This window comes from Podarcis melisellensis, assembly GCF_964234715.1.
Source record: "Podarcis melisellensis genome assembly, chromosome: 17".
Lineage (NCBI taxonomy): Eukaryota > Metazoa > Chordata > Lepidosauria > Squamata > Lacertidae > Podarcis > Podarcis melisellensis.
In genome coordinates, this window is record NC_138534.1 from 14,750,588 (window position 1) to 14,774,700 (window position 24,113).

Below are 24,113 nucleotides of genomic sequence, written 5' to 3' on the forward strand. Positions count from 1 at the left end.
TATATTTTTCGCTCCATAAGACACACTTTTTTCCTCCTAAAAAAGAAGGGGAAATGTCTGTGCGTCTTATGGAGCGAATGTGTGGTCGATCGCTGGCTCCCTTGCCGGCCTCTTGCCCAGGCTTCCATTGTTGAATGTTCTGCAGATGAAGGCTGTTTGTTTCCCCAGCAACATGGGACTGGCTGTTTAGATTACCTCTCTGGAAACTGTAGAAGCAGCTCCCTTTCCTTTCCTAAAGAAGCTGCAGAACTGTGAGTTGAACCCCATAAAAACAGGAATTTTTTTTCCCTTTGCAAAGTAAGCTCAACAACTTTGAGCTGATCCTCAAAAAAGGGGCTTTTCCCCTTTGCAAAAGAAGCTGCACAACTGTGAGCTGAGCCCCCCCAAAATAGGGCTTTCCCCATTTCCTCCTCTAAAAACTAGGTGAATCTTATGGTTATGGTCGCTTATGGAGCGAAAAATACGGTATTTGAATGGACTCCACTCCCATTGGCTCTGACCATTGGCTCTGCTGGCTGCGCCTTGGTGGGCTCAAGTTCCCCATTTCTCAGAAGGCCAATAACAGCTCGTGGTACAGGCCATGACATCTGCGCCTTCAAAGCTCCACCGTGTCGTTGCTGGTCAAGCAACAACCGTGTAGCCAGAAGCAGAGGCCAGGACATTTAGACCATGAGATCACAGAATTGTAGAGATGGAAGGGATGGCGGGAGCCTTCTAGACCAACCCCCTACAATGCAGGAATCTCAGCTAAAGCACCTGTGACAGATGGCCACTCAACCTTTGCTTAAAAACTTCCAAGGAAGGAGAGTCCACCACCTTCCGATGCCGCCCACTAACAAATATTTGCCTTTTGGAAGCCAAGACTTGGTTTTCAACTGGTTTCTAATCTTTGACGTGCTTTCTACTGTATCTGAGTTTTTTCCTGTTTTACCGTATTTTTCGCTCTGTAAGACACACTTTTCCCCTCCTAAAAAGTAAGGGGAAATGTGTGTGTGTGTCTTATGGAGTGAATGCAAGCTGCGCAGCTATCGCTGAAGCCAGAACAGCAAGAGGGATTGCTGCGCAGCAATCTCTCTTGCTGTTCTGGCTTCAGGGATAGCCACGCAAAGCCTCTTCAACAACATTTGATTCAGAATATTCCCGCCCCCTTGTTTTCCTCCTCTAAAAAGCAGGTGTGTCTTATGGTTGGGTGCGTCTTATAGAGCGAAAAATACAGTAAGTCTGGGATCAAGAGCAGTTTGCATGAAGCCACACACAGATGGGCTTCTGAGGCTCCCCTCTAAAACTCATCTTAAAAATGAAAGCGCAGCTCACTCCTTCAGTATCATTCACCAAACTACTCCCAAAACTCAGGAAAGGGCATCTAGAGCTACAGTTGGGGCAGCAGGGAGCAGACAGAAACCAAAAAGCAAACAGAATGGCCTAGTATTCAACTCGAATGACCTACAGGAATCTAACGGACTTTGGATCTATTTTAAGGCCAATTCACTGGATTGAATGGATAAAATAAATACATTCAAATTCACATTAATGCCTTAAAACACAGAGAGACATACAAACACAAAAAACAGAGGATATAAACAAAAACTGGGGGAAAAACAACCACTTACATGTACACCATGTTTGTATCTAAGTCAATGCAAACCACATCTTGTGGAGGGTCATACAGATCAAAGTATCGGGAGTCAACTCCAACTATGAATGGGACGGGAGCACTGAGCACCGCTGCCAGAGACAAAGGACAGAGGGGGATGTAGGGACACTGCCACTGAAATGGGAAAATCATCTGAAGGAAAAACGAAAACGAAACCCATGTATTAAAACATAAATGAAAAGTGATGTAGCGTCAAGTCATTCTCGTAACACGGACCATCGCAGCAAGAACTGCAGCAGCAACATTATAGAATAGCAAACTCAAAACTGTATATAAGAGATCCAAATTTGTTGTTTTGATAATTGCCAGCGCTCCTGCAAGTCCAAAAAACAGAAAATTTAGCTTCAAGGCAGGTTTGGGTGTATAGACAAAACAGTTAACAAACATCAAGTATCAACAAATGCACAAAAACAGTTAAGAAGCCATTTTGGCATGTATTTGGCAGAATAATTGTGATGATGATGATGATGATGATGATGATAATAATATAATAATAAAATAAAATAATAATAATAATATATATCTCAAATAACATCATCATATTGCTCAAATAACAGAAGAATTTCCCCCTTTCAAAATCCTGTGATTTCTTCATGGATAGGAATATCATTTAAGAAGTAATTCACCATTCACTTTGAGCTGAAGAAAGTAAAAATAAGATGGTTTGACCAAGATGCACAATTCACAGGACGAATAAAATAAGTGTTAGAGCTACAGACATGCAAAGGTAGAGGGAGGGAAAATGAAGAGAAAAATCAGACATGGCTGATCTCTTCTTTTTTGCAACACAGTTTCTTAAAAGTAGAGAATGCATTTTTTAAGCATTAAAATCTTTTAAAGATAAGGGGCCTCGTGTCATTAACTTTGGTTAGACTATAAACGGAGAGATACTATGAAAACTGCCTTTGAAATTATTTTTAAACAGTGACTATCATATGCCTTGAAAGAGGAAGTTATATCTTCCCCTTTCAAAGGCACACTAAGATAAAAAAGAATTTAATTTATCTTTAATTGCTCTTGAAAACAACATTTCCAAGGGTGTAATCCAGCTGGTGTTCCTTCTGCTGTTATTTCAGTTGAGGTACACATCAATAGAAGAGGAAAGGAGGCGATTTTTGCCTATTCCCTTCCCATCTCCCACAGACCCTCCAGACCAGTTGTGGGGGGATAGGCAAAAACTGCCTCCCTTCTGTCACCAGACAGCTCCATTTAATCAAAAGCTGTTGTGTTCATGGAAAGGCACCAGTTGGATACATCTGTGGTATTCTATAAGTCTAAAGACTTGTTTCAAAACCCTTGCCACCAACATTTAAAAAAATGAACGAACAGCTTGCAAGAATCCAGATGATGGATTCAGGACTACCTGAGCTCTCCCAATTTTGCAATTTTGCAAATATAGAAAAGCACAATCTGCAATTGTTCAGATGCTTAAACGTTCTTTAACAGCAAAAAGCTGTAAAATCACTTAAGACTACTCTAGTATAAAATTCTTCCCCTCTAGGTAACTGAAGCTGAACAATCTACTTCTCCAACTGTGCCTGAGCTGTCCCCACCCAAGTAGTAAAAATTACTACTGTCTAGGACTTTGCATATTTCCCCCACAAGTAGGTTGATCTCTTCAATTGTCATGGGAGGCAAACTAAGCCCCGGGGCCGGATCCAGCCCAATCGCCTTCTAATTCAGGCCCACGGACGGTCCGGGAATCAGCGTGTTTTTACATGAGTAGAATGTGTGCTTTTATATAAAATGCATCTCTGGGTTATTTGTGGGGCATAGGAATTTGTTCTTCTCCCAAAAAAATATAGTCTGGCCCCTCACAAGATCAGAGGGACAGTGGACCGGCCCCCTGCTGAAAAAGTTTGCTGACCCCTGTATTAGATGGTCAGTACTACATTAGTTCTGAAAACAGTAGAAAGGGAGAAAGGAAGGAAAAAAGAACAGAGGGAGATAGAGAGGGAGAGATTAATTCACAAAGCTGTCTAACTTTTAAAACCTTGTACGAGTCAGCAAAATGAAACATGAAAATGTGAGGCCAGCAATAGAATAGGCTGCCTACTGAAATTAAAGGGCTGCTCCAAATTCTGCAGAAATACTGTTATTTCAGCTTTAAAGGAGAACATGTCATACTTACAGCTGCCACTGCTTCCGCTACTCCAGTCAGCACAGCTGGTCGGAGAGAGTGCAGCAGGATCTTGCTCTCCAGCAGCACAAAGAGGAGTAAAGTGGCACAGTTTTCTGGTCCAAGATTCATGAGCAGAGTGCTGAAGTTTGCTCCACTAGAATGCGATCAGAAGATTCAGAAGCGCAACGTTCGTTATTCGTCATTATACAGCTATCAACAGAACGCATCGTGCTGGACAGCGACGCAAGTCAGTTCTGTCCTTTCCCAGGGCAAGCATCTGGTTGTGCTGCGGCAGCTCAAGTTATACCCTATGTGAGGCAAGGATGTACTGCCAGATAGACCAATTTCGCCCATCCCCACCCCAAATCACCCTGCTACACCGGGCAGTGGAAGCTTTTGTTAAATGTATGACAGGATTTTATAGTGGAGGCTAGTAAAGGTAAAGGGACCCCTGACCATTAGGTCCAGTCGTGGCCGACTCTGGGGTTGCGGCGCTCATCTCGCTTTACTGGCCGAGGGAGCCGGTATACAGCTTCCGGGTCATGTGGCCAGCATGACTAAGCCGCTTCTGGCGAACCAGAGCAGCGCACGGAAACGCCGTTTACCTTCCTGCTGGAGCGGTTCCTATTTATCTACTTGTACTTTGATGTGCTTTCGAACTGCTAGGTTGGCAGGAGCAGGGACCAAGCAACGTGAGCTCACCCCGTCACGGGGATTTGACCGGCCAACCTTCTGATCAGCAAGTCTTAGGCTCTGTGGTTTAACCCACAGCGCCACCCTTGTCCCATGATGCACATATAGCAAGTTAATAAATAGATAAATACGCGTGCACACACACACACACACAGTAACTTCAGACATTTGTTCGCTTTTCAGAGTTATCAACTATCATTACCTGAGTGGCAAGGGCGTAGCAACCGGTTGCGACAGTATTAACGTATCATGCGCAGAGAGCTGTAAAATGACAAATGCACAAATATTAGTGAGCCGACAGAAAACTCATGTAAGCGTTCTAATCAACCATGTGTGAGGCATGTGCGTCACACGGTATTGTAGGAACGGGAAGACCCTGGGAGGCGTCCAACACACTTGCTGTGGCAGCAGAAGGAGGAGCTTACCGTATTTTTCGCTCTATAGGATGCACTTTTTCCCATCCAAAAATTAAGGGGAAATGTGTGTGCGTCCTATGGAGCGAATCCAGGCTGCGCTGCTAACCCCAAAGGCAGAACAGGGAGACGGAGCGCTGCGGAGCGCTCCGTCTCACTGTTCTAGCTTGAGGATGGCTGCGTGCAAAGCCTCTCTTGGGCAGTGGGGTGCCTTCACCCCGCTGTCCTGCAGAGGCTAGCAAGGCTGTTCCCAAGCCAGAACAGCGAGACGGAGGGCTCCGTCTCGCTCTTCTAGCTTGGGGACGGCTGCGCGAAAACCTCTCCAGGGCAGCGGGGTGACTTCACCCTGCTGTCCTGCAGAGGCTAGCAAGGCTGTTCTAGCTTGGGGACGGCTGCGCGCAAAGACTCTGTAGGGCAGCGGGGCGCTGCGCTCCAAAGGCTTCAGGGATCTTTGAGGCTGGCGGTGGGGGAAAGCAGCACTTCCCCCCACTGGCAGCCCCACAAGCTCGGGTGAATGCACCTTGAACGCACCTTGTTTTAGAGGGGGAGAACAAAAAAAAGTTCCCCCCCTATTCTCCCCCTCCTATGGTCCGGTGCGTCCTCTAGAGTGAAAAATACGGTAGATTGCGGAACAGAAATTTTCCTCCTTTTCCTCTCTCTGTGTGCTCTCTAAATTGTTTTTGGGGTTCCCCCCACCTTCCAGAGCAGGTTGGGGAGGGTGCAGAGTAAGAATGGCGAGAAGAAAATGGGAAAGTACGTTGCACAAATGGAAAAGCCTTGCGCTAACGGATTAAGTCTATTATATACTGTCCCCTGTTTGCTATATCATTTACACCTCAGGCTGCTTATTGAGATTAACTTTTGTGGGTAGCTCAGTTGGTTAGAGCGAGGTGCTGTTAATGCCAAGGTCGTATGTTCGATCCAGTGCCAGATTTATGTACAGTGGTACCTCAGGTTACATACGCTTCAGGTTACAGACTCCACTAACCCAGAAACAGCGCTTCAGGTTAAGAACTTCGCTTCAGGATGAGAACAGAAATCGTGCCCCCAAAAAAATTAAAGGAAAAAAACCTGGGTGTACATTTCCAAAATATAAGATAAAAAACAAATACAGTGGTACCTCTGGATACGAACGGGATCAGTTCCAGAGCTCTGTTCGCATCCTGAAGCGAACGCAACCCGCGTCTGCTCCTGCCACGATTCGCCGCTTCCACGCATGATGTCATTTTGACCGTCTGTGCATGCGTGAGTGGCGAAACCCGGAAGTAACACGTTCCGTTACTTCCAGGTTGCCATGGAGTGCAACCCAAAAGTGCTCAACCTGAAGCAACTTCAACCCGAGGTATGACTGTAAAATAAAACCTACATACAGAGCTTAATAATTATTTCACTATTGATATACTTCTTCTTAATTGTATTTCACTATTAATACACTTCTTCTTAATTGTATTTCAGTTCAACAATTACTTTGATAAAGTACATATTTTGTTATGTGTGAATGCCTTTAGATACCTATGAGGTCCATAAATGACCATATAGCATATATTCAACACAAAAAACAGCGACAATTTGTTGTTGACAAAGGACAGCTGGACATAGAAAGGGCCCCATTACCTTCAGTAGCTGAGGGCCTCATCAAACCTAAATTTGGCCCTGGTTCAATCCCCATATGGGACAGTCCCTTCCAACTGTATGATTCTACAGTGGTGCCCTACAAGACAAATGCCTCGCAAGACGGAAAACCCGCTAGACGAAAGGGTTTTCCGTTTTGGAGGTGCTTCGCGAAACGAATTTCCTATGGGCTTGCTTTGCAAGACGAAAATGTCTTGCAAGTTCCTGCAGGGTTTTTTTCCTCCCCCCCCTTTCCCCAAGCCGCTAAACCGCTTATCAGCTGATCCGCTAAGCCGCTTAACAGCTGATCCGCTAAGCTGCTAAGCCGCTTAACAGCTGATCTGCTAAGCCGCTTATCAGCTGATCCGCTAAGCCCGCTAAGCCGCTAATAGCGCTAATCCGCTAAGCTGTCAATGAGCTTGCTTCGCAAGACGAAAAAACCGCAAGACGAAGAGACTCGCAGAACGGATTCTTTTCTTCTTGCGAGGCACCACTGTACGTAATACAAAGCAATTCAACACGGAAGTCCCAGCAGCACTACAATACTAAGCAGCATTCCTAGGGCACTCTAAGTATTTAACTTACTTACCTGCACAAGAATTCTTGGTCTTTGGGGAGAAGGGAAAGGTATGTTGTGCATAAAGTGGGATATGTGCCTGCAAAGACAATTATAGATATTTGTCATCTCAAAACCATCAAGTCTGAATTTAAAGCACACTCACTATTTTAAAAAGGATTTAAAAAAAATATCGAATGTAAACATGCCAAATGAATTTAGTAGCCATGTTCATAGCACAACTGAAATTTCAGAGTTTTTAAATGATGCAAAGAGGAGCACTTCTTTCAAACCACTAAAGGTAAATTCACCTTTCCAGTTCAGAGGCTTATTTAAGCTGCTAAACGTCAGCACTTAAAGAGTTAAGCACTTGCATAAATACTGTATTTTCTGCTCTATAAGACTCACATTTTCCCTCCTAAAAGGTAAAGGGAAATGTGTGTGCGTCTTATGGAGCGAATGCAGGCTGCGCAGCTATCCCAGAAGCCAGAACAGCAAGAGGGATTGCTGCTTTCACTGCGCAGCGATCCCTCTTGCTGTTCTGGCTTCTGAGATTCAGAATATTTTTTTTCTTGTTTTCCTCCTCCAAAAACTAGGTGCGCCTTGTGGTCTGGTGCGTCTTATAGACCGAAAAATACGGTACTTAGGAAAGATCAAGAAATCCCAAAAGGGTCTTGCTAGATCAAGAGAACTTGCTTTCCTTTGGTCGTGTGCTTAGTGAGAAGAATGAGACCACTAATAATTGTTCAGTATTCAGGTAGGTAGCCGTGTTGGTCTGATGCAGTCAAAATAAAAAATAAAAAATTGCCCAGTAGGTCTATAAGGTCTGACAATTTTTTATTTTTATTTTATTTTTATTTCAAATTGTTCAGTATGTCACGGGGATCTGCAAGTGAAAGTCAAGTGTGGCAGGACTACTTGCTAGGAGCTTCCAAGTTCTGAAAGATGACACTCAAAGACGACAACAAGAAAGGAATCAACAAACCATCTCAGAAGACAGTGCGGATAAAAATGACCACATGCAGGGAAATAAGCAGAAAACAGGTATATTCAGGAAAGTATACAGAGAGAAGAGGAAAGGTGGATTTGGCAACGCTTTTGCAACTGTCTGTATTTTTTAATTTTAAAAGGGCACATCTGAACTCAGTTTAATAGAAATCACTAATGTTTAGCTCTCAGTTTTTTAAGATATATTTTGATGCAATAATCCTGGTCATTTTGATGTCATTATGGTACTTAAAAGGTTGCTGCTTCCTTCCTATCCTATCCTTCAAATTAAAAAAATGTCCCAAAATTGACTTCATATACTCACAGCTGCATGACCCAAACAGATTGCCTATCACTGTGTGACTTGATGTTATGTAAGTTAAGAATCTCAAACAGCCTAAACCCACCCAAATATATTTTGCCGTGCTATCCTACTGTTTCTCAGTCTTTGATCGTTGCTGCCAGGGAGATGTTTGTTGCCGTATCTAAGTATTGGCTGTCAGGTTAACAATATTATTCAGCTCTCGTACCACTAAGGAATGTGAAACTGTTAATACTAAATGTCAGTAACACATCTGTCTATGTGATCCTTAAAAAACCCAAACATACCCACTGAAAATTTCCTGATTTCACATTCGATATCCATCAATATGATGGCAAATGATTCCAGGCATCTGAGTAACCAGTTACTGTATTTTTTGCTCTATAAGATTCACTTTTTCCCTCCTAAAAAGTAAGGGGAAATGTGTGTGCATCTTATGGAGCGAATGAAGGCTGCGCAGCTATCCCAGAAGCCAGAACAGCAAGAGGGATTGCCGCTTTCACTGCGCAGCAATCCCTCTTGCGGTTCTGGCTTCCGAGATTCAGAATATTTTTTTCTTGTTTTCCTCCTCCAAAAACTAGGTGCTTCTTGTGGTCTGGTGCATCTTATAGAGCGAAAAAATACGGTAGGTCTGCAACTCTACCCAGAAAATCAAAACCTATATATTGTTCATTTGCATGTTCAGAATTATCCCTTGAAACAACACTTGAGACTAAGGTAAGAAAATAATTTTATTCCTTCCTAAGAACATGGATTGCAGATAGTTTGTGCTTCCTGTAACAGCCATCTTCGCACCTGAAAATATTACTGCTCAAGAGTTAAGCCTAAGAGCTGATTTAAGCATAGCTGGAAAATAGCTCTGATTTAATTAAGATTGGAGTATGACTTCCTTTGATCTCAAGCCCCTTAGTGCACAAGAAATTGTAAATGCAAGGCTTTTAACACCTTCTCTTTTGTTTGTTTCAGGAGAGCTGCATAGTATTCCTACTGAAACCTCTATCAGCACACAGACACACACACAAACTTTCTGAATAAATCACTTTGGCAAACTATTCTGCTGGCACATACCTCACTTTGACAAATAGTTTTTTATCTTTTCCTATGACCAATGTTATAACTGCAATGAATAAAATCATTCCCAAGTACCTGCAGTTGCCAGATTCTGCACAGGAGAAAGTTCTGAGATTTTAATTAAAAACAATTCAGGGTGCTTTTCTAGAGGACTTAAGAAAAGCTGTACCTGCCAGAGTCCCCACCGCACAGTAATATTAAAGGCACTAAATATTTATTCTATACATAATCAGGCAACCTTAACAAACTTGCATTTTATTTAATGATTCTTTTAATTTTTATTTATGGTTTTCCAAAATGCAAGCGTATCTTGCGTACCTTGGATTCTGAAGTATTTGTATGTTATATTTTTGACAAGAAGAACCTATTAGCCCATCTTGCCTCCTAGTTTCAGGTAACCAATGGAGAACCATTGTTCTTTTGTCCATATTACATTATTATTTTGTACTATATCCTATTTCTTTTTTCAATTCAATAGTCATCTTAGAAGGTCAATCCATAACTATCTGATATCAGGAATCACAAGACAGAGAAACCAGCAGGATAACACTTCAATCTCCCAGGACATTCTATACAAAATCTCAAAGTAGCTGTCTTATTACAAAAGGATTTCAGAAATAGACTGGAAAGAGAAGTTGCTGAATTGCAACTCATTACCAAACTTAAAACCATGGAGAGACCTGGTCTGAACAGAGACATTGGATTCTTATCTCATTATACATGATGAAGCTATTTTTGGCCATCTCACCCCTTGCTTTTTCCTGTAAGACCAATTGCAGTCATTAACAGTCGTCAACAGGTCTACCACACCTATCAGCCAATCACCCATTCCCACCACCCTTCTGTGTAATATCTCTCCCCACCTTCTCACTATATATAAAGGTCTAGTGACTTCTGTTTCAGTGTATCTGAAGAAGTGTGCATGCACACGAAAGCTCATACCAAGAACAAACTTGGTTGGTCTCTAAGGTGGTACTGGAAGGAATTTTTTATTTTTATTTTATTTTGTTATCCCTGTGTAGCTAGTGGATTCTTTGAGTGGTACTGGTTGCTTATGTAATGAATAAAACAATGGCAAGTATTAATAAATTTGCCTGAGTACTTGTTTTTGTGCAGGGGTTTTTATTTCTTTTCTTTTTTGCAATTTTAGTCTGAGTTATCTTTTCCATTAAGGTTGTGTACGAAATCCTTTGCATCCATTGTTCCAGAATAAGATTGTTTTCCAGTGTCAAGCTACTGTTTGGGATGTTGCCACAAACAGAAAGGCGACCAGTTCTGTAGGTTTCAAATCTGCCTGATAATTATTCTGATCTTAAAGGAAATGTATTCCCTGCACTGAGTCTGAGAGAGAGGCCACAGATTAGTGACAGTACATAGGTTTTGCATACAAAAGGTCCCAGAATGAATCTCCATTTAAAAGGAAATAGGTAAGGATAACCTCAGGCAGCTGAGGCTGTATGCCAATCAGGTGATAAGTCAGATAATTCAAACAACTTCTACCAGCTCCATGAAAATATTCAATTCCCAAACAACTGGTGGATACTAGGTTGGGGGAGGCTGGACACTAGAAAACTGGTGCCAGCGCAAGTCAGCAGCAATGGACCAGATGGGCCAAGCAAAATCAGTATCCTACCATATTTTTCGCTCTATAAGACACACCCGACCATAAGACGCACAGTTTTTAGAGGAGGAAAACAAGAAACAAGGAAGCAAAGCAAAGCCTCTTGAGTGGAGAGGCAGGAGCACTCCGGCTGTGCTCAAGAGGCTTCGGGTGGCTATCCCTGAAGCCAGGAGAGCAAGAGGGATCAGTGTGCACTGATCCCTCTTGCTCTTCTGGCTTCAGCGATAGCTGCACAGCCTGCATTCTCTCCTTAACATGCACACGCATTTCCCCTTACTTTTTAGGCTGCCACGGATTTTATGTTGTCACAAACTTTTATGTAACTTTTAAATAAACCCCATTTGTTGAAAAATACTATCAGTGGTTCCGTTGACATGCAGATATAGACAAATATGGTTATCACCCACGAGAGAGAGGGCAGAGCCTTCCTGCATCTAACTTCTCTCTCTCTGTTTCCGAGCCACCGTTTGCTCAGATTCTGCATCACTGAGCCCCTGATGAACTGTAATGGAAAGAAACTAATGGCATGAATGTTTCTCTTCTGTGCAGTTTCCAGATCAGGAGCTCATAAAACGGGTAAGGCAAGGCTGGGCGATGACTAGAGCACAAGGGGTAAAACATGTCCTGTGAAGTTGACCAAGTGCAAGAGGAATGATGGTGAGGCCTCCATCGCACCCTCAAGGTGACACCCAATGCGGTTTGTTTGCACTGTCTGTTAACATCTCCTCCAAGGCGTGGCGTTTGGGACCCTTTCAAAACCTACTGGTGGTGGCAGTTGATAAACAGATGGCAATTCTAAATTCACTGCAGCTTCCCACCTGCAACTCATATACTGCAGTTTTCCATGTATAAGACGAGGGTGGTGTTTTTTTTACTGTAAACGAATGTTAAAAATCGGGGGTCGTCTTATACACGGATAGTGCAGAGGTGGGGAGATGGGCTATTGGTTGCAGCTGTGAGCAGGAGCTTGTCAGCAGTGATTTGGTGGGTGATTTGTGGCTGCGGCAAGGTGGATTGGCTATCGCTGCGGCAATTGGGCGTGCGATTGCAGGCTGCTGTTGGCAAACAGGCAGACACTCGGTGGCTTCGGTGACGCTTGCGATTTGTAGCGTTTGTCAGTTGAGTTACTGATTTTTGGCATTCTCCCCCCCCCCAAAAAAAGCTCAATAACTCTGGGCCATCTCCCCCCATTTTCTTAAATTGGAGTCCCCCAAAATAGAGGTTGTCTTATACATGGGGGAGTGTTAAACACAGAAAAATATGGTACACGTTTGTGGCACTTGTAGAACTAACAGGACAGCATTTCCAGTCCAGAGAATGAAGTACTGATATTGCCATGGCTATTATGGCAATAATAACTTAGTTGGTGACGCCAGCTTCTGGCCTGTTCTTCTGACCTTTTAACGCAAAGCTAACAGGAAATGGAAACAGCACAAGGCCACTTAGCAGCAGGTTTTGTTTCTTCCTTAACAGCACAGCAATGCACAGCGGGACACAAAAGGAGATCTCCTCCAACTCTGCTGCTTTCACTTTGAAATCTTCAAGCATGCAAGCGTATATGCACATACAAATATGCACATGCGCGCACACTCTTGGAAGCAGAAAACTTCTGATATCTGAACTGGCTCCTAAAAAAGGTAAAGGCAAAGGACTCCGGACGGTTAAGTCCAGTCAAAGGCGACTATGGGGTTGCGGCGTTCATCTTGCTTTCAGGCCGAGGGAACCGGCGTTTGTCCACAGACAGCTTTCTGGGTCATGTGCCCAGCAGGACTAAACTGCTTCTGGCGCAACGGAACACCGTGACGGAAACCAGAGCACGTGGAAACGCTGTTAACCTTCCTGCCGGAGCGGTACCTATTTATCTACTTGCAGTGGTGTGGTTTCGAACCGCTAGGTTGGCAGGAGCTGGGACAAAGCAATGGGAGCTCACCGCATCACAGGGATTCGAACCACCAACCTTCCGATTGGCAAATCCAAGAAGCTCAGTGGTTTAGACCACAGCGCCACCTGCGTCCCTATAACCAGCTCCTATTTTGTGCCATCCCTGTCCTACAGAAACCTCTACTCACATGCAGCACAAGAGACAAAATAAAACCCAGATGCCTTTTCACTGTGCAATGGCTTGGCAGTGGAAAACCACAGCAGTAATTCACAGCATGCGCCACAGTTTAGCAATAAGAATACCAGAATGAGCACCTTCGCGTAACCGTCCCTCATTTTCGCAAAAGCCGTGAAAACAAGGAGCAGACTTGGAAGACGTCCTACTTACTTTTCAATGGGAAGAGGATGCGGCCCAGACACGGAAAGCTTATAAATGAACATGAGGAATTTTCGGAAGGCTTCAAAGAAAGGCCAGTGTGACAGAAGGCAGATGCACTTGTTGGAATTTATGGATTTTGAGGTAACCACTTTTCTCTCGACAGCTGTCAGGAGGCCCAGCTGCATGTGCTGCTTTTCCGACAACAGCTCTCGTGAGTAAGGCTCGTAAAACTGGATAGCAGCACCGTACACCTATAGGAGGGGAGGGAGAGCCACGTAAATAATTACCTCCAGCAAGTGGAGGAGAAGGGAGTTATCTTGAATCTCTAAACATGGAAAGAAAGAGATATTCTTCTATTCGCCCACTCCCAAGATTGCTAGAATACACGAATTTAGGTAAAGCTCAAAGTGTGATACAACAGTGCTATAGGACCCCAAAGTGAAATCAGTAGCTGGTATCCCAAGTTACAGGGAACGAGGCAGAGGGCCTTCTCGGTAGTGGCGCCCGCCCTGTGGAACACCCTCCCATCAGATGTCAAAGAGAACAACAACTACCAGACTTTTAGAAGATATCTGAAGGCAGCTCTGTTTAGGGAAGCTTTTAATGTTTGATGTATTACGGTATTTTAATATTTGTTTGGAAGCCGCCCAGAGTGGCTGGGGAAGCCCAGCCAGATGGGTGGGGTATAAATAATAAATTATTATTATTATTATTATTATTATTATTATTATTATTATTATTAGGGCCCATTAACATTGCGAGAAGTGAAGTTACAGGGAACCAGGCAGAGGGTCTTCTCAGTAGTGGCACCTGCCCTGTGGAACACCCCACCTTCAGATGTCAAGGAAATAAACAACTACAGTCATAACTCTTCTTACATTTGCTTCAGGTTAAATCTATTCAGGTTGTGTCCCGCGGCGACCCGGAAGTACCAGAAAGGGTTACTTCCAGGTTTCGCCACTCGTGCAGACGCTCAAAATGACATCACATGCATGCACAGAAGTGGTGAATTGCAACCCGTGCACACACAGACGCGGGTTGCGTTCTGCTCATGTTTTGAATGGGGCTCCAGAACGGATCCCATTCGCAACCAGAGGTACCACTGTATTTGACTTTTAGAAGACATCTGAAGGCAGCCCTGTTTAGTGAAGTTTTTTTTTTTAATATTTGATGGTTTACTGTGCTTAATGCTTTTAATTTGTTTGAAGCTGCCCAGAGTGGCTGGAGAAACCCAGTCAGGTGAGCAGCATATTATTAACAACAACAACAACAACAACACCATCATCATCATTTCTGCAGTAAAATATTATCTAACATGTATATTAAACCGGGATGCAATATGACAATTTCACAGGTCAAGGAACTATGCAGTTTTGGCTTTGATACGCAATAAGAAAGGAAAACAGAAGATTCTAACTGTGACATATGAAAACAGTGCTACGGTTCTCAAGACATACCTTTTCTGCACTTGAGGCAGTCAGAACAAATGTTGAGAATACAGGCAGCGGGTATTTGGTTTGAGGGTCCCAGCATTCAATAGTGGCCCCCATTGGAAGACAGAAGAGAGGTACAGATTCTGATAAGGGGAATGACTCATAGTCATCTTCTGGGTATCTGAATATCAAGCCTTTCCAAAGGGAAAACAATGAGATACAAGCATGTTTCGCGTTATCTTACTCTGTATGGAGATAACAGAATATACGTATAGAGCAATGTTAAATGGCCATGTGTTCGAGACTCATTCTGGGCGAAAGATTCCTGAATTGCATGGGGTTGGAAGAGATGAGCCTCATTGTCCAACTCCACAATTCTATGATTCTCCCACATTTGAAGGACATTCATCTTAGCCAGGGATGGGGGCACAAAAATGGGACAGGGGTCCTTCTCTTTTTTGCTTCACCAACTCCAGGCAGGCTGAGGGGCAGGAGGGTCAAACCCTTTGGGGGATCTACAGGGTTTGGGATCCAAAGGGTTGCAATTCTCCTGCTCCTCACCTGAAGTGCCCTGTTTTGAAGCCTGGCAACGCCTACTGATGGAAGGAGAACCAACAGCTGGAGCTTATAGCCCACCTAAGCTGAAGCCCCTCTCCAGAGTTGAACCCACCAGTACCACCAGCGCTCTTTTCTGCCAGTAGAGAAGACACCATAATTCACCTTACCCCATCACCAGTGATCAGCACCAGGGAGTTAAGGGTTGCACTCACAAAGTAAGAAAAAACCTGGATAAGGCTGTATGGTATCAGGAGCAAAAACCCATGACTAATCCACATAACGTGATTGGAAAGCATGTTGCAAAACAAAATTCAAAACCATTATGGTTTTTTTAAAAACAACCATTTAGGCAGCCATGTATGTATCATGAACTTCTGCTTCTAAGTGAAAATTTGGCTTTAAGCCATAAGGGAGGCTGCATAAAAGTTCCAAGCAACGATTGGATCACCTTGGATCAAATCTATATTTCCAGGTGTCATAAGAAAGCTGCAGAGATAGAGCAGGATAGTATGCATCCTGGAAATGATCTCTTTCAGCTTCTGCCTTCTGGAAGAAGGTACAGGGTTATAAAGACTAGGACTAGCCACCTGAGAAACAGTTTCAATCCAAATACAATTTTGGTTTTAAACACAGTGTAAGGTAGTCTCTATGGGAGTATATTGTATTTAATTATGGGATATGAGAGTTTTTAGGGGGTTAACCAGGCTGGGATAGCTGAGATAGCAGGCGTGTTGGTTTTTGAATGTCTGGTGTAGATTTTTTCAATTCCGTTGTTCTGTATGGGACAATGACAATAAAGATTATCGTATTGCTTGTGCCATTCAAAACGGTTACGTTATAAATTCGCCCCAAAGGAAAAAGCCAACACCTCTATGATCAATGCTTTTTGCTATGGCACGCTGGAACATTAAAAAACAAGCTATTGTGTTTGCCCATTTGCCTTAAGGAGTCAGAATGGTTGCACTAGCCGAACCTCTGGGAGCAGGGAGGAAAAAGTCCTGTACCATCTGCTGGCTCAGTGCTTACCGGCCAACAATTCCATGCCGACAGGCCCGTTCACCTTACCCCATGTTTCTCATGTTGTTATTTTGTAAGGAACTCTTGGGGTAAGAGCAACATCTTGGGGCAATAAACAGTTTTCCCAGTTATTCCTGGCTGCTGCTCCTTCATGGAACTGTGAACACACTTCCAAGCTTCTCCATCCATAGTCCTTTCTGGTTTTACAATTTCTAATTCATTTATTTTGCAGATCCTGCAAAATTCGCTTCGGTTGAAATGAAATCCAGTGGGTCTAATAGTGTTCTGGAGAGACCCGGGTTCAAATCTTCACGCGAGGTGATGAAAGGAATAAAAGGGGGCAGGGCGCAATGAGAAACCCACGTACACTGCTCTGAGTTCAGTGGAGGAAGGATGGCAGAATACAAAGAACAATGTATAATCAAACGTCTTTATTCAATGAAGTGCATGGTGTTTAAGGTGGAGTAGTGGAAGCTCTTTGGCATCAAGAAATCCCAGCCGGCAAATTTAGTAAGCGGCAAAGTAATTTAAAGTAAATTTAAGGTAAAGGTTCCTTTGACCGTTAGGTCCAGTTGCGGACGACTCTGGGGTTGCACGCTCATCTCGCTCTATAGGCCGAAGGAACCAGCGTTTGTCCGCAGACAGCTTCCGGGTCATGTGGCCAGCATGACTAAGGCGCTTCTGGCGAAACCAGAGCAGCTCACGGAAACGCCGTTTACCTTCCCGCCGGAGCGGTACCTATTTATCTACTTGCACTCGACATGCTTTCAAACTGCTAGGTTGGCAGGAGCAGGGACCAAATAATGTGAGCTCACCCCGTCGCATGGATTCAAACAGCTGTCCTTCTGATTGGCAAGCCCTTGGGCTCTGCGGTTTAGACCACAGCGCCACCTGCATCCCAAAGTAAATTTAAATCAGTGCTAATATTATCTGCAGTATATGGAAATAAATAACTTACCAGCTTTGTATGCAATGGAGTTCGAAGCTGGAACGGACTTCTTGTAACACAGGTATACACTGGAACCCCACTGCGAAGGTACCAAAAATTAGATCATCACCGAAGTCAGTGCGTGGGAGAAAGAGAAAGCACCAAACATCACAGGAGAACGGCTTGCCTTTCAAAACCCTCCCAGAGCCAATTGAATACCAAAAAAATTGTTCACGCCTGCACATATATCAGTGGCCGGATTCTACTGAAGTCACCAGCTGATGCTGCAGTCAGCCTTTAGATGTAAGGCCATGGGGGGGGGAGGGAAACAACCTACCAGAACAGGTGAAATAAATAATAATAATAATAATAATAATAATAATAATTTTATTTGTACGCTGCCCTCCCCAGCCAGAGCCAGGCTCAGGTCGGCTAACACCAATAAAATTCACAGTAAAAACATAATAGGGGGAAAAGAGGGGAGGGAACCCCCTAATTTAAAATACAGGTTAAAATGCAATTTAAAATGCAGCCTCATTTTAAAGTAGCTGATAAATCAAGACCATAAAGGGAGGGAAACATAAAGGTCAGACTGAGTCCAAACCAAAGGCCAGGCGGAACAGCTCTGTCTTGCAGGCCCTGCGGAAAGATGTCAAGTCCCGCAGGGCGCTAGTCTCTTGTGACAGAGCATTCCACCACGTCGGGGCCAGTGCTGAAAAGGCCCTGGCCCTAGTTGAAACCAATCTAATGAATAATAATAATATTTATACCCCGCCCATCTGGCTGGGGCGGCTTCCAACAAAAGATTAAAAGTACATTAAAACATCAGTCATTAAAAACGTCCCTAAACAGGGCTGCCTTCATTCTGCTAGCACTTTCTTTCTACACTGAGGACCATCTCTACTTTCTTTTCTTTTTTTAGAACTTCCGGTTCAGCTGCGGACTATGGCGGGCGGGGGAGGCCGCTTGTCCTGAGTGGCCCGATTGCTGTGAGGAGCCAGGAAGGGAGCACGGGCAAAGCACCTTCTCCAAACAGCCTGAAAGAAAATGTTCGGGCCAGAATTTTGCTGGAAATGGAAACAGGAAGAAATGCCCACGAGAGAAGAATGGAGAATGAAATTGATGGAATACGCAGAAATGGATAGACTAACGGGGAGAATTAGGAACCAACGAGACCAGAGATTCACCGAGGAGTGGAAGGTAAATTTACAGAGTATATCAAAAATGTTTGTGATGAACAATTAATGCTTGTTGGTTTTCAAGAAGCTCTGTGAAAAATATTGATAGAAATATTGCTTTAAAAATATGATATGATTAAGAATGTTAGAGTGCAATATAAAATTGAGAAATGTGAGATGAAGAGATAATACGGAGAATTGTCAGACATGCTGTTGGAAGTCTAAAAGAATGACTAAGTGAGGATTGGATGTTTAAATTTGTATAAATTTATGTTGGCAAAATTAATTTAAAAATAATTTTTAAAAAAAGAAATAAAATGTTCGGGTTCCAGAAGGAGACGTCGGAGCTCCAAAATCAAGAGCAGACATACAGTGTGATCAAGACCCTCAGCAAACTGCCTCAGGAGCTGCCATTGAAACAGCAGTTCCTCCAAAAACAAAAGAAATTTGGACCAATTTGACAAGGTAAAAAAAAAAAAGGAAATTAAGAAGAATAAACTAACTGGATCCACACCAGGGTGGTAAAGGTTTTCTTTAAAAAAAAAAAATCTTATTAATTTTTCACGAAGAAAAAAACTTTGCAAATGTTAACATAAACCATAAGTTACTTTATCAACTGACTTTCCTGTCCTCCCCTTTCATGGTTTCCATATTCACCTTTGCTATAGTCTATAGTCTATAGCCTATGCTATTCAATACATTCAATTTACCCTATTTAGAACGGCCTCCGTTTATGAAAATAGACATGTAAAGTATCTCAGCATAGTGTTTTATCTCTTCCCGCTTCACTCCTGATCTGTATATTTGTGGTAAAAAGGGAAGGAAAGACTAGTTCTGCTCTGTCTTGTATGGTACAGTTTCAGGGACTCAGAAAAGTGCTAAAATTCAACCCCACACCAATATGTTCTAAACTGGATTCTACTGACCCTGTGCCTACACTTCAGTAGCATTATCTGAAAAACAACTTTGAAAAGGCGTTTTACTTTCATGTATATCACCAGAAACACAGCAATATATTTATTTTTAAGGCACTAGGGACTTTTGCAACTGGCTTATAACTCACAAACGAAGAACGCCAACAGTAAAATCAACTTCTTTCACTTCCACTTTAATAGCTCAGCTGTTATTCATGACAAAAGTAAAAGCTACTTTTTATCACTATAACACCAGCAGTCTTCCAAAGTTCAACTCTTCCCTCCTACCCTGTTCTTAAGAGAGAGAGAGAGAGAGAGAGAGAGAGAGAGAGAGAGAGAGAGAGAGAGAGAAGTTGGCTATCTCATAGATATGGATTCTGGCAGCAGAAGTGGAAGAAGGAAGAAATACAGAGCTGTGGAAAATGAAGTGGCGCAAACTGTACTCAGAGTTAAGTACACTAGGTAAGAGTGCAATAAATACATTATTATTATTATTATTATTATTATTATTATTATTATTATTGGGGAAAATTTTTTAGCAGAAGCAACAAGTCCCCAAAGCATTTCTGCCCCCTCACCCCATTACAAAGCCAAAGTTTCAGACGACAACGTATTAATCTCACCATGCCACAATTCAAATTCTTATCGACTTTGCAGAATGTATGAGGCGGGGTTTCTCCTTTGCTGGTTACAATGACGCAGATGTCGGTAACGGCCAAGGAGTTTTGGGGTCGCACCGGGGGAGCCCTCCGAAAGGTGATGAAGATTCGCTGGGAACTTGCCGAACTGTTGTTGACGTTCGCGCAACGGCCGTAGGGAGTAGCCTGGATCACCTCACAGCCCGGGATCAAGCGTTCCTTCCCTTCGTATAAAACTCTGCAAGCAGGGAGGAATAACAGACACAGGAACGTTTCACACACACAGTATGGAATTATTTGCCAGTGCACTATTATAGAATTATATACCCTTCTCAATAGGATCCCTTTCAAGCACAAATAATGATTCTCAAGGAATACTGAAAGAATTCCCACTGACTGTTGCTTTTCCGTGAAGATGTTTTTGCGAAGAGCATTGTAGAAACTAGAGATGGGTGATATGTGGCTTTAAACATAGTGATAGATCACTGGCTAAACATCGTAATTTTGCCAGCACCTGTTTTTGTGATTCGCTGCCCAGAGAGCTAAGCCGGGAGAGTTAATGGGGGCTGCAGGAATTGAGAGATGGCTTCATGGTTTTCCTCACATTTTGTGTGTGTGTGTGTGCGTGCGTGCGTGCGCTCGCGCGCTATGCAAAAATCACATTATGATTTGCTATATATTGCCAGGCAAAAAGAAAGATGAAACTGATATCACAATATGGATTTCACACCAGGATTTGGATGATACCGTATTTTTTGCTCTATTAGACGCATCGGATGATGGGATGCACCTATTTTTTAGGGGAGGAAAACAAGAAATAAGAAAGGAACACAAAGCATCCTGAGCTAAGAGGGAGCACTCCTCCATCTTTGCTCAGGAGGTTTTGCGGGGCTATCCCAGAAGCCAGGAGAGCAAGAGGGATAGGTGTGCACCGATCCCTCTTGCCCTTCTGGCTTCAGCAAAAGCAAGCCCACTGGCTTTCCTCCCGCAAGAGCCACGCGCTCTTTAAAGGGAGCACGGCTCTTGGGGGCTTTTCTGGGAGGTGGGGGAAGGGCAGCCCTTCTCCCTCCTCGAGAAAAGCCCCCAGGAGCTGTGCACACGCTCCACGCGGCTCTTTAAAGGGAGCGCTGACAGAGCCTCCTGCCTGCATTCACTACATAAGATGCACACACATTTCCCCTTACTTTTTAGGAGGGGAAAAGTGCATCTTATAGAGAGAAAAATACGGTATATCACCCAGCCCTAGCACACATCATGACCTAACACACAACATCACCAAAGTGCAGATTCTGATTGGCTTCCTGCAGCCAATCGGAAGCCGCAGAAGCCCCATCGGACGTTTGGGTTCCAAGAAACGTTCACAAACACTCACTTCCAGGTTTGCGGCGTTCAGGAGCCAAAACGTCCGAGTACCAAGGTGTCCGGGATCCAAGGTATGACTGCACTTGCATTCTTTCAAACACATAGAGTTTTGGATAGGACAGACTGTCAAGAGTTCCAATCCTGAAGGTCTTTTTTATTTATTTTTTAAAAAGCAAAACCACAATTTTATCTCCCACACTGATGCAGCTCAACAACAGGTCCTTTTCCAAGCGTACGTTTCTGAGCACAATTCAAAGTGTTGGTGTTGACCTTTAAAGCCCTAAACAGCCTCAGCCCAGGATACCGGAAGGAGTGTTTCCACCCCATCATTCTGCCCAGACACCGAGGTCCTGCGCCAAGGGCCTTCTGGCGATTCCCTCACTGTGAGAAGCAAAGCTACAGGGAACCAGGCAGAGGGCCTTCTCGGTAGTGGCGCCCGCCCTGTGAAACGCCCTCCCAGCAGATGTCAAAGAGATAAACAACTACTTGACATTCAGAAGACATTCAGTCCTGTTCAGGGAAGTTTTAATGACATCTTAGTGTATTTTTTGTCTTTGTGGAAGCCGCCCAGAGTGGCTGGGGAAACCCAACCAGATGGGCGGGGTACAAATAATAAATTATTATTATTTTCTGTTTTCACCATAACACTGCTCACCCGATGTCTGTAAGAGGCGGCTTGTCCCTGCTTCTCTTGTAACACAGAAAGAGCTCCGGACTTTTGAGACTCCCATAGTTCAGGTTGGCCTGAAGTGCTGTGGGGGTTGCTTCGACACAGGTGTATCCCTCGGGAACGGTTTCTCCCGCTGACTTGATGATGATAGCAAGATCAGTGATGGGAGCTTTGGGGCCAACCGACTTTGTTTCAGAGCGATTTACTTCTTGGTCCAGAAGCGTTGACGTATCTGTGAGTCCAGCCACTACAAAATAGTCCACCACTCTTGGGCCTTTATCCTCTATCATATTTGTGCTGGGGGGATTCCTGCAAAAGATGAATGGAAATCAGGTTAAGAACCATCTTTTTAAAAACAAAAACAAAACAAAAATGTAATAATTATTCCAAGCACACATGATTCTGAAGGAAGATGGTAGGTCTCTTCTAATTGCATAGGTAAGAGAATAACAGGAGAGTCATTTATTACATGAATCAACCCTTAAGGCATGTTCACCATCCCAAAAGAACCTAGAGCATGAGTAGGCAAACTAAGGCCTGGGGGCCGGATCCGGCCCAATCGTCTTCTCAATCCAGCCCACAGACAGTCCGGGAATCAGCGTGTTTTTGCATGAGTAGAATGTGTCCTTTTATTTAAAATGCATCTCTGGGTTATTTGTGGGGCATAGGAATTTGTTCTCCCCCCCCTTCAAAATATAGTCTGGCCCCCCACAAGTTCTGAGGGACAGGGGACCAGCCCTCTGCTGAAAAAGTTTGCTGACCCCTGACCTAGATGATGTTGATGGTGAGATTTCTGTCAGCAAGGGTGCCGGAATTCTATCTCTTTTAATTTGATTCCACCACCACCACCCCCAAAAAAACACAATCCATATTCTGAAAGCATGCATTTTCATCTCTTTTGGTCAGCAAAAAAAAAAAAGGTGAGGGGGAGGAGGAAGAGAAGAATCAACCTGAACTTGTACATTAAGCTGAGTTACCGTATTTTTTGCTCTATAAGACTCACTTTAAGAGAGTAAAAAAAAAAAAAAATTCCTTCCAGTAGCACCTTAAAGACCAACTAAATTAGTTCTTGGTATGAGCTTTCGTGTGCATGCACACTTCTTCAGATACACTGAAACAGAAGTTACCAGACCCTTCTATATAGTGAGAAGGTGGGGAAAGGTATTACTCAGAAGGGTGGTGGGAATGGGTGATTGGCAGATAGCTGTGATGAGCCTGTTGATGACTCTTAACGACTGCAATAGGTCTTACAGGAAAAAGCAAGGGGTGAGAAGGTGAAAAATGGCTTTGTCATGTATAATGAGATAAGAATCCAATGTCTTTGTTCAGACCAGGTCTCTCCATGGTTTTAAGTTTGGTAATAAGTTGCAATTCAGCAGCTTCTCTTTCCAGTCTATTTCTGAAATTCCTTTGTAGTAAAACAGCTACTTTGAGATCTTGTATAGAATGTCCTGGGAGATTGAAGTGTTCTCCTACTGGTTTCTTAAGAGTCTTAAGTTATCAGATTGATGCTAGAGGCTCTTTAAGTAAGGGGAAATGTGTGTGCGTCTTATGGAGCGAATGCAGGCTGTGCAGCTATCCCAGAAGCCAGAACAGCAAGAGGGATCGCTGCTTTCACTGTGTAGCGATCCCTCTTGTTGTTCTGGCTTCTGAGATTCAGCATATTTTTTTTCTTGTTTTCCTCCTCCAAAAACTAGTTGCGTCTTATGGTCTGGTGCGTCTTATAGAGCGGAAAATACGGTACATGAATTCAGATCATTGGTCCATCTTGCTCAGAATCGAGATCACAGGCAAATATTTGCTTGGGGGTTAAACAACAGAGGAAAGGGTTAAGAAACCTTTTGTGCTCTGACACCTGAGGTTTCTTAACCCTTTCCACTGTTGTCAAAAAAGGTTACTTATGTATGCCATAACTGCGGCCCGTGTATTGTTAAGCCCAAAAATGGAAAATGAGCAAGGTCCAAACCAAAGAGGAATGGCAACTTAAACTGATGGAATATGCGCAGTTTGTGGATCTAATTTATAGAATAAGAGAATAAGCAGAACATTCTTTTAAAGGAGATTGGGAAATGTTTATTGAATATATGGGGGGAAATTGTGTACAC

General features: G+C 43.4%; 1 protein-coding gene and 1 long non-coding RNA gene across 4 annotated transcripts in view; one reads left to right on the plus strand and one right to left on the minus strand.

Annotated features, from left to right (window-relative positions):
- DENND4C (DENN domain containing 4C) overlaps positions 1-24,113 on the minus strand; it is an 87,144-nt gene that overhangs the window by 41,260 nt on the left and 21,771 nt on the right. Inside the window, exons 2-10 of the mRNA XM_081893662.1 lie at positions 21,994-22,317; positions 19,962-20,214; positions 17,277-17,346; positions 14,768-14,937; positions 13,320-13,561; positions 7,083-7,149; positions 4,672-4,730; positions 3,786-3,930; positions 1,611-1,786 (exon numbers count right to left, since the gene is read on the minus strand). Of these exons, the coding sequence (XP_081749788.1) occupies positions 1,611-1,786; positions 3,786-3,930; positions 4,672-4,730; positions 7,083-7,149; positions 13,320-13,561; positions 14,768-14,937; positions 17,277-17,346; positions 19,962-20,214; positions 21,994-22,298 (1,487 nt within the window). The 5' untranslated portion in view covers positions 22,299-22,317. The remainder of the gene's footprint in view (positions 1-1,610; positions 1,787-3,785; positions 3,931-4,671; positions 4,731-7,082; positions 7,150-13,319; positions 13,562-14,767; positions 14,938-17,276; positions 17,347-19,961; positions 20,215-21,993; positions 22,318-24,113) is intronic.
- Positions 218-18,296, plus strand: LOC309360418. Of its 3 annotated transcripts, XR_014164126.1 has the most exons (4): positions 218-251; positions 11,607-11,732; positions 16,551-16,828; positions 18,169-18,296. It is a non-coding gene; the product is annotated as an uncharacterized lncRNA (long non-coding RNA). The 3 variants fall into 3 exon arrangements; XR_014164127.1 differs by lacking the exon at positions 18,169-18,296 and having other exon boundaries at positions 16,551-17,067; XR_014164128.1 differs by lacking the exon at positions 18,169-18,296 and having other exon boundaries at positions 11,607-11,707; positions 16,551-17,067.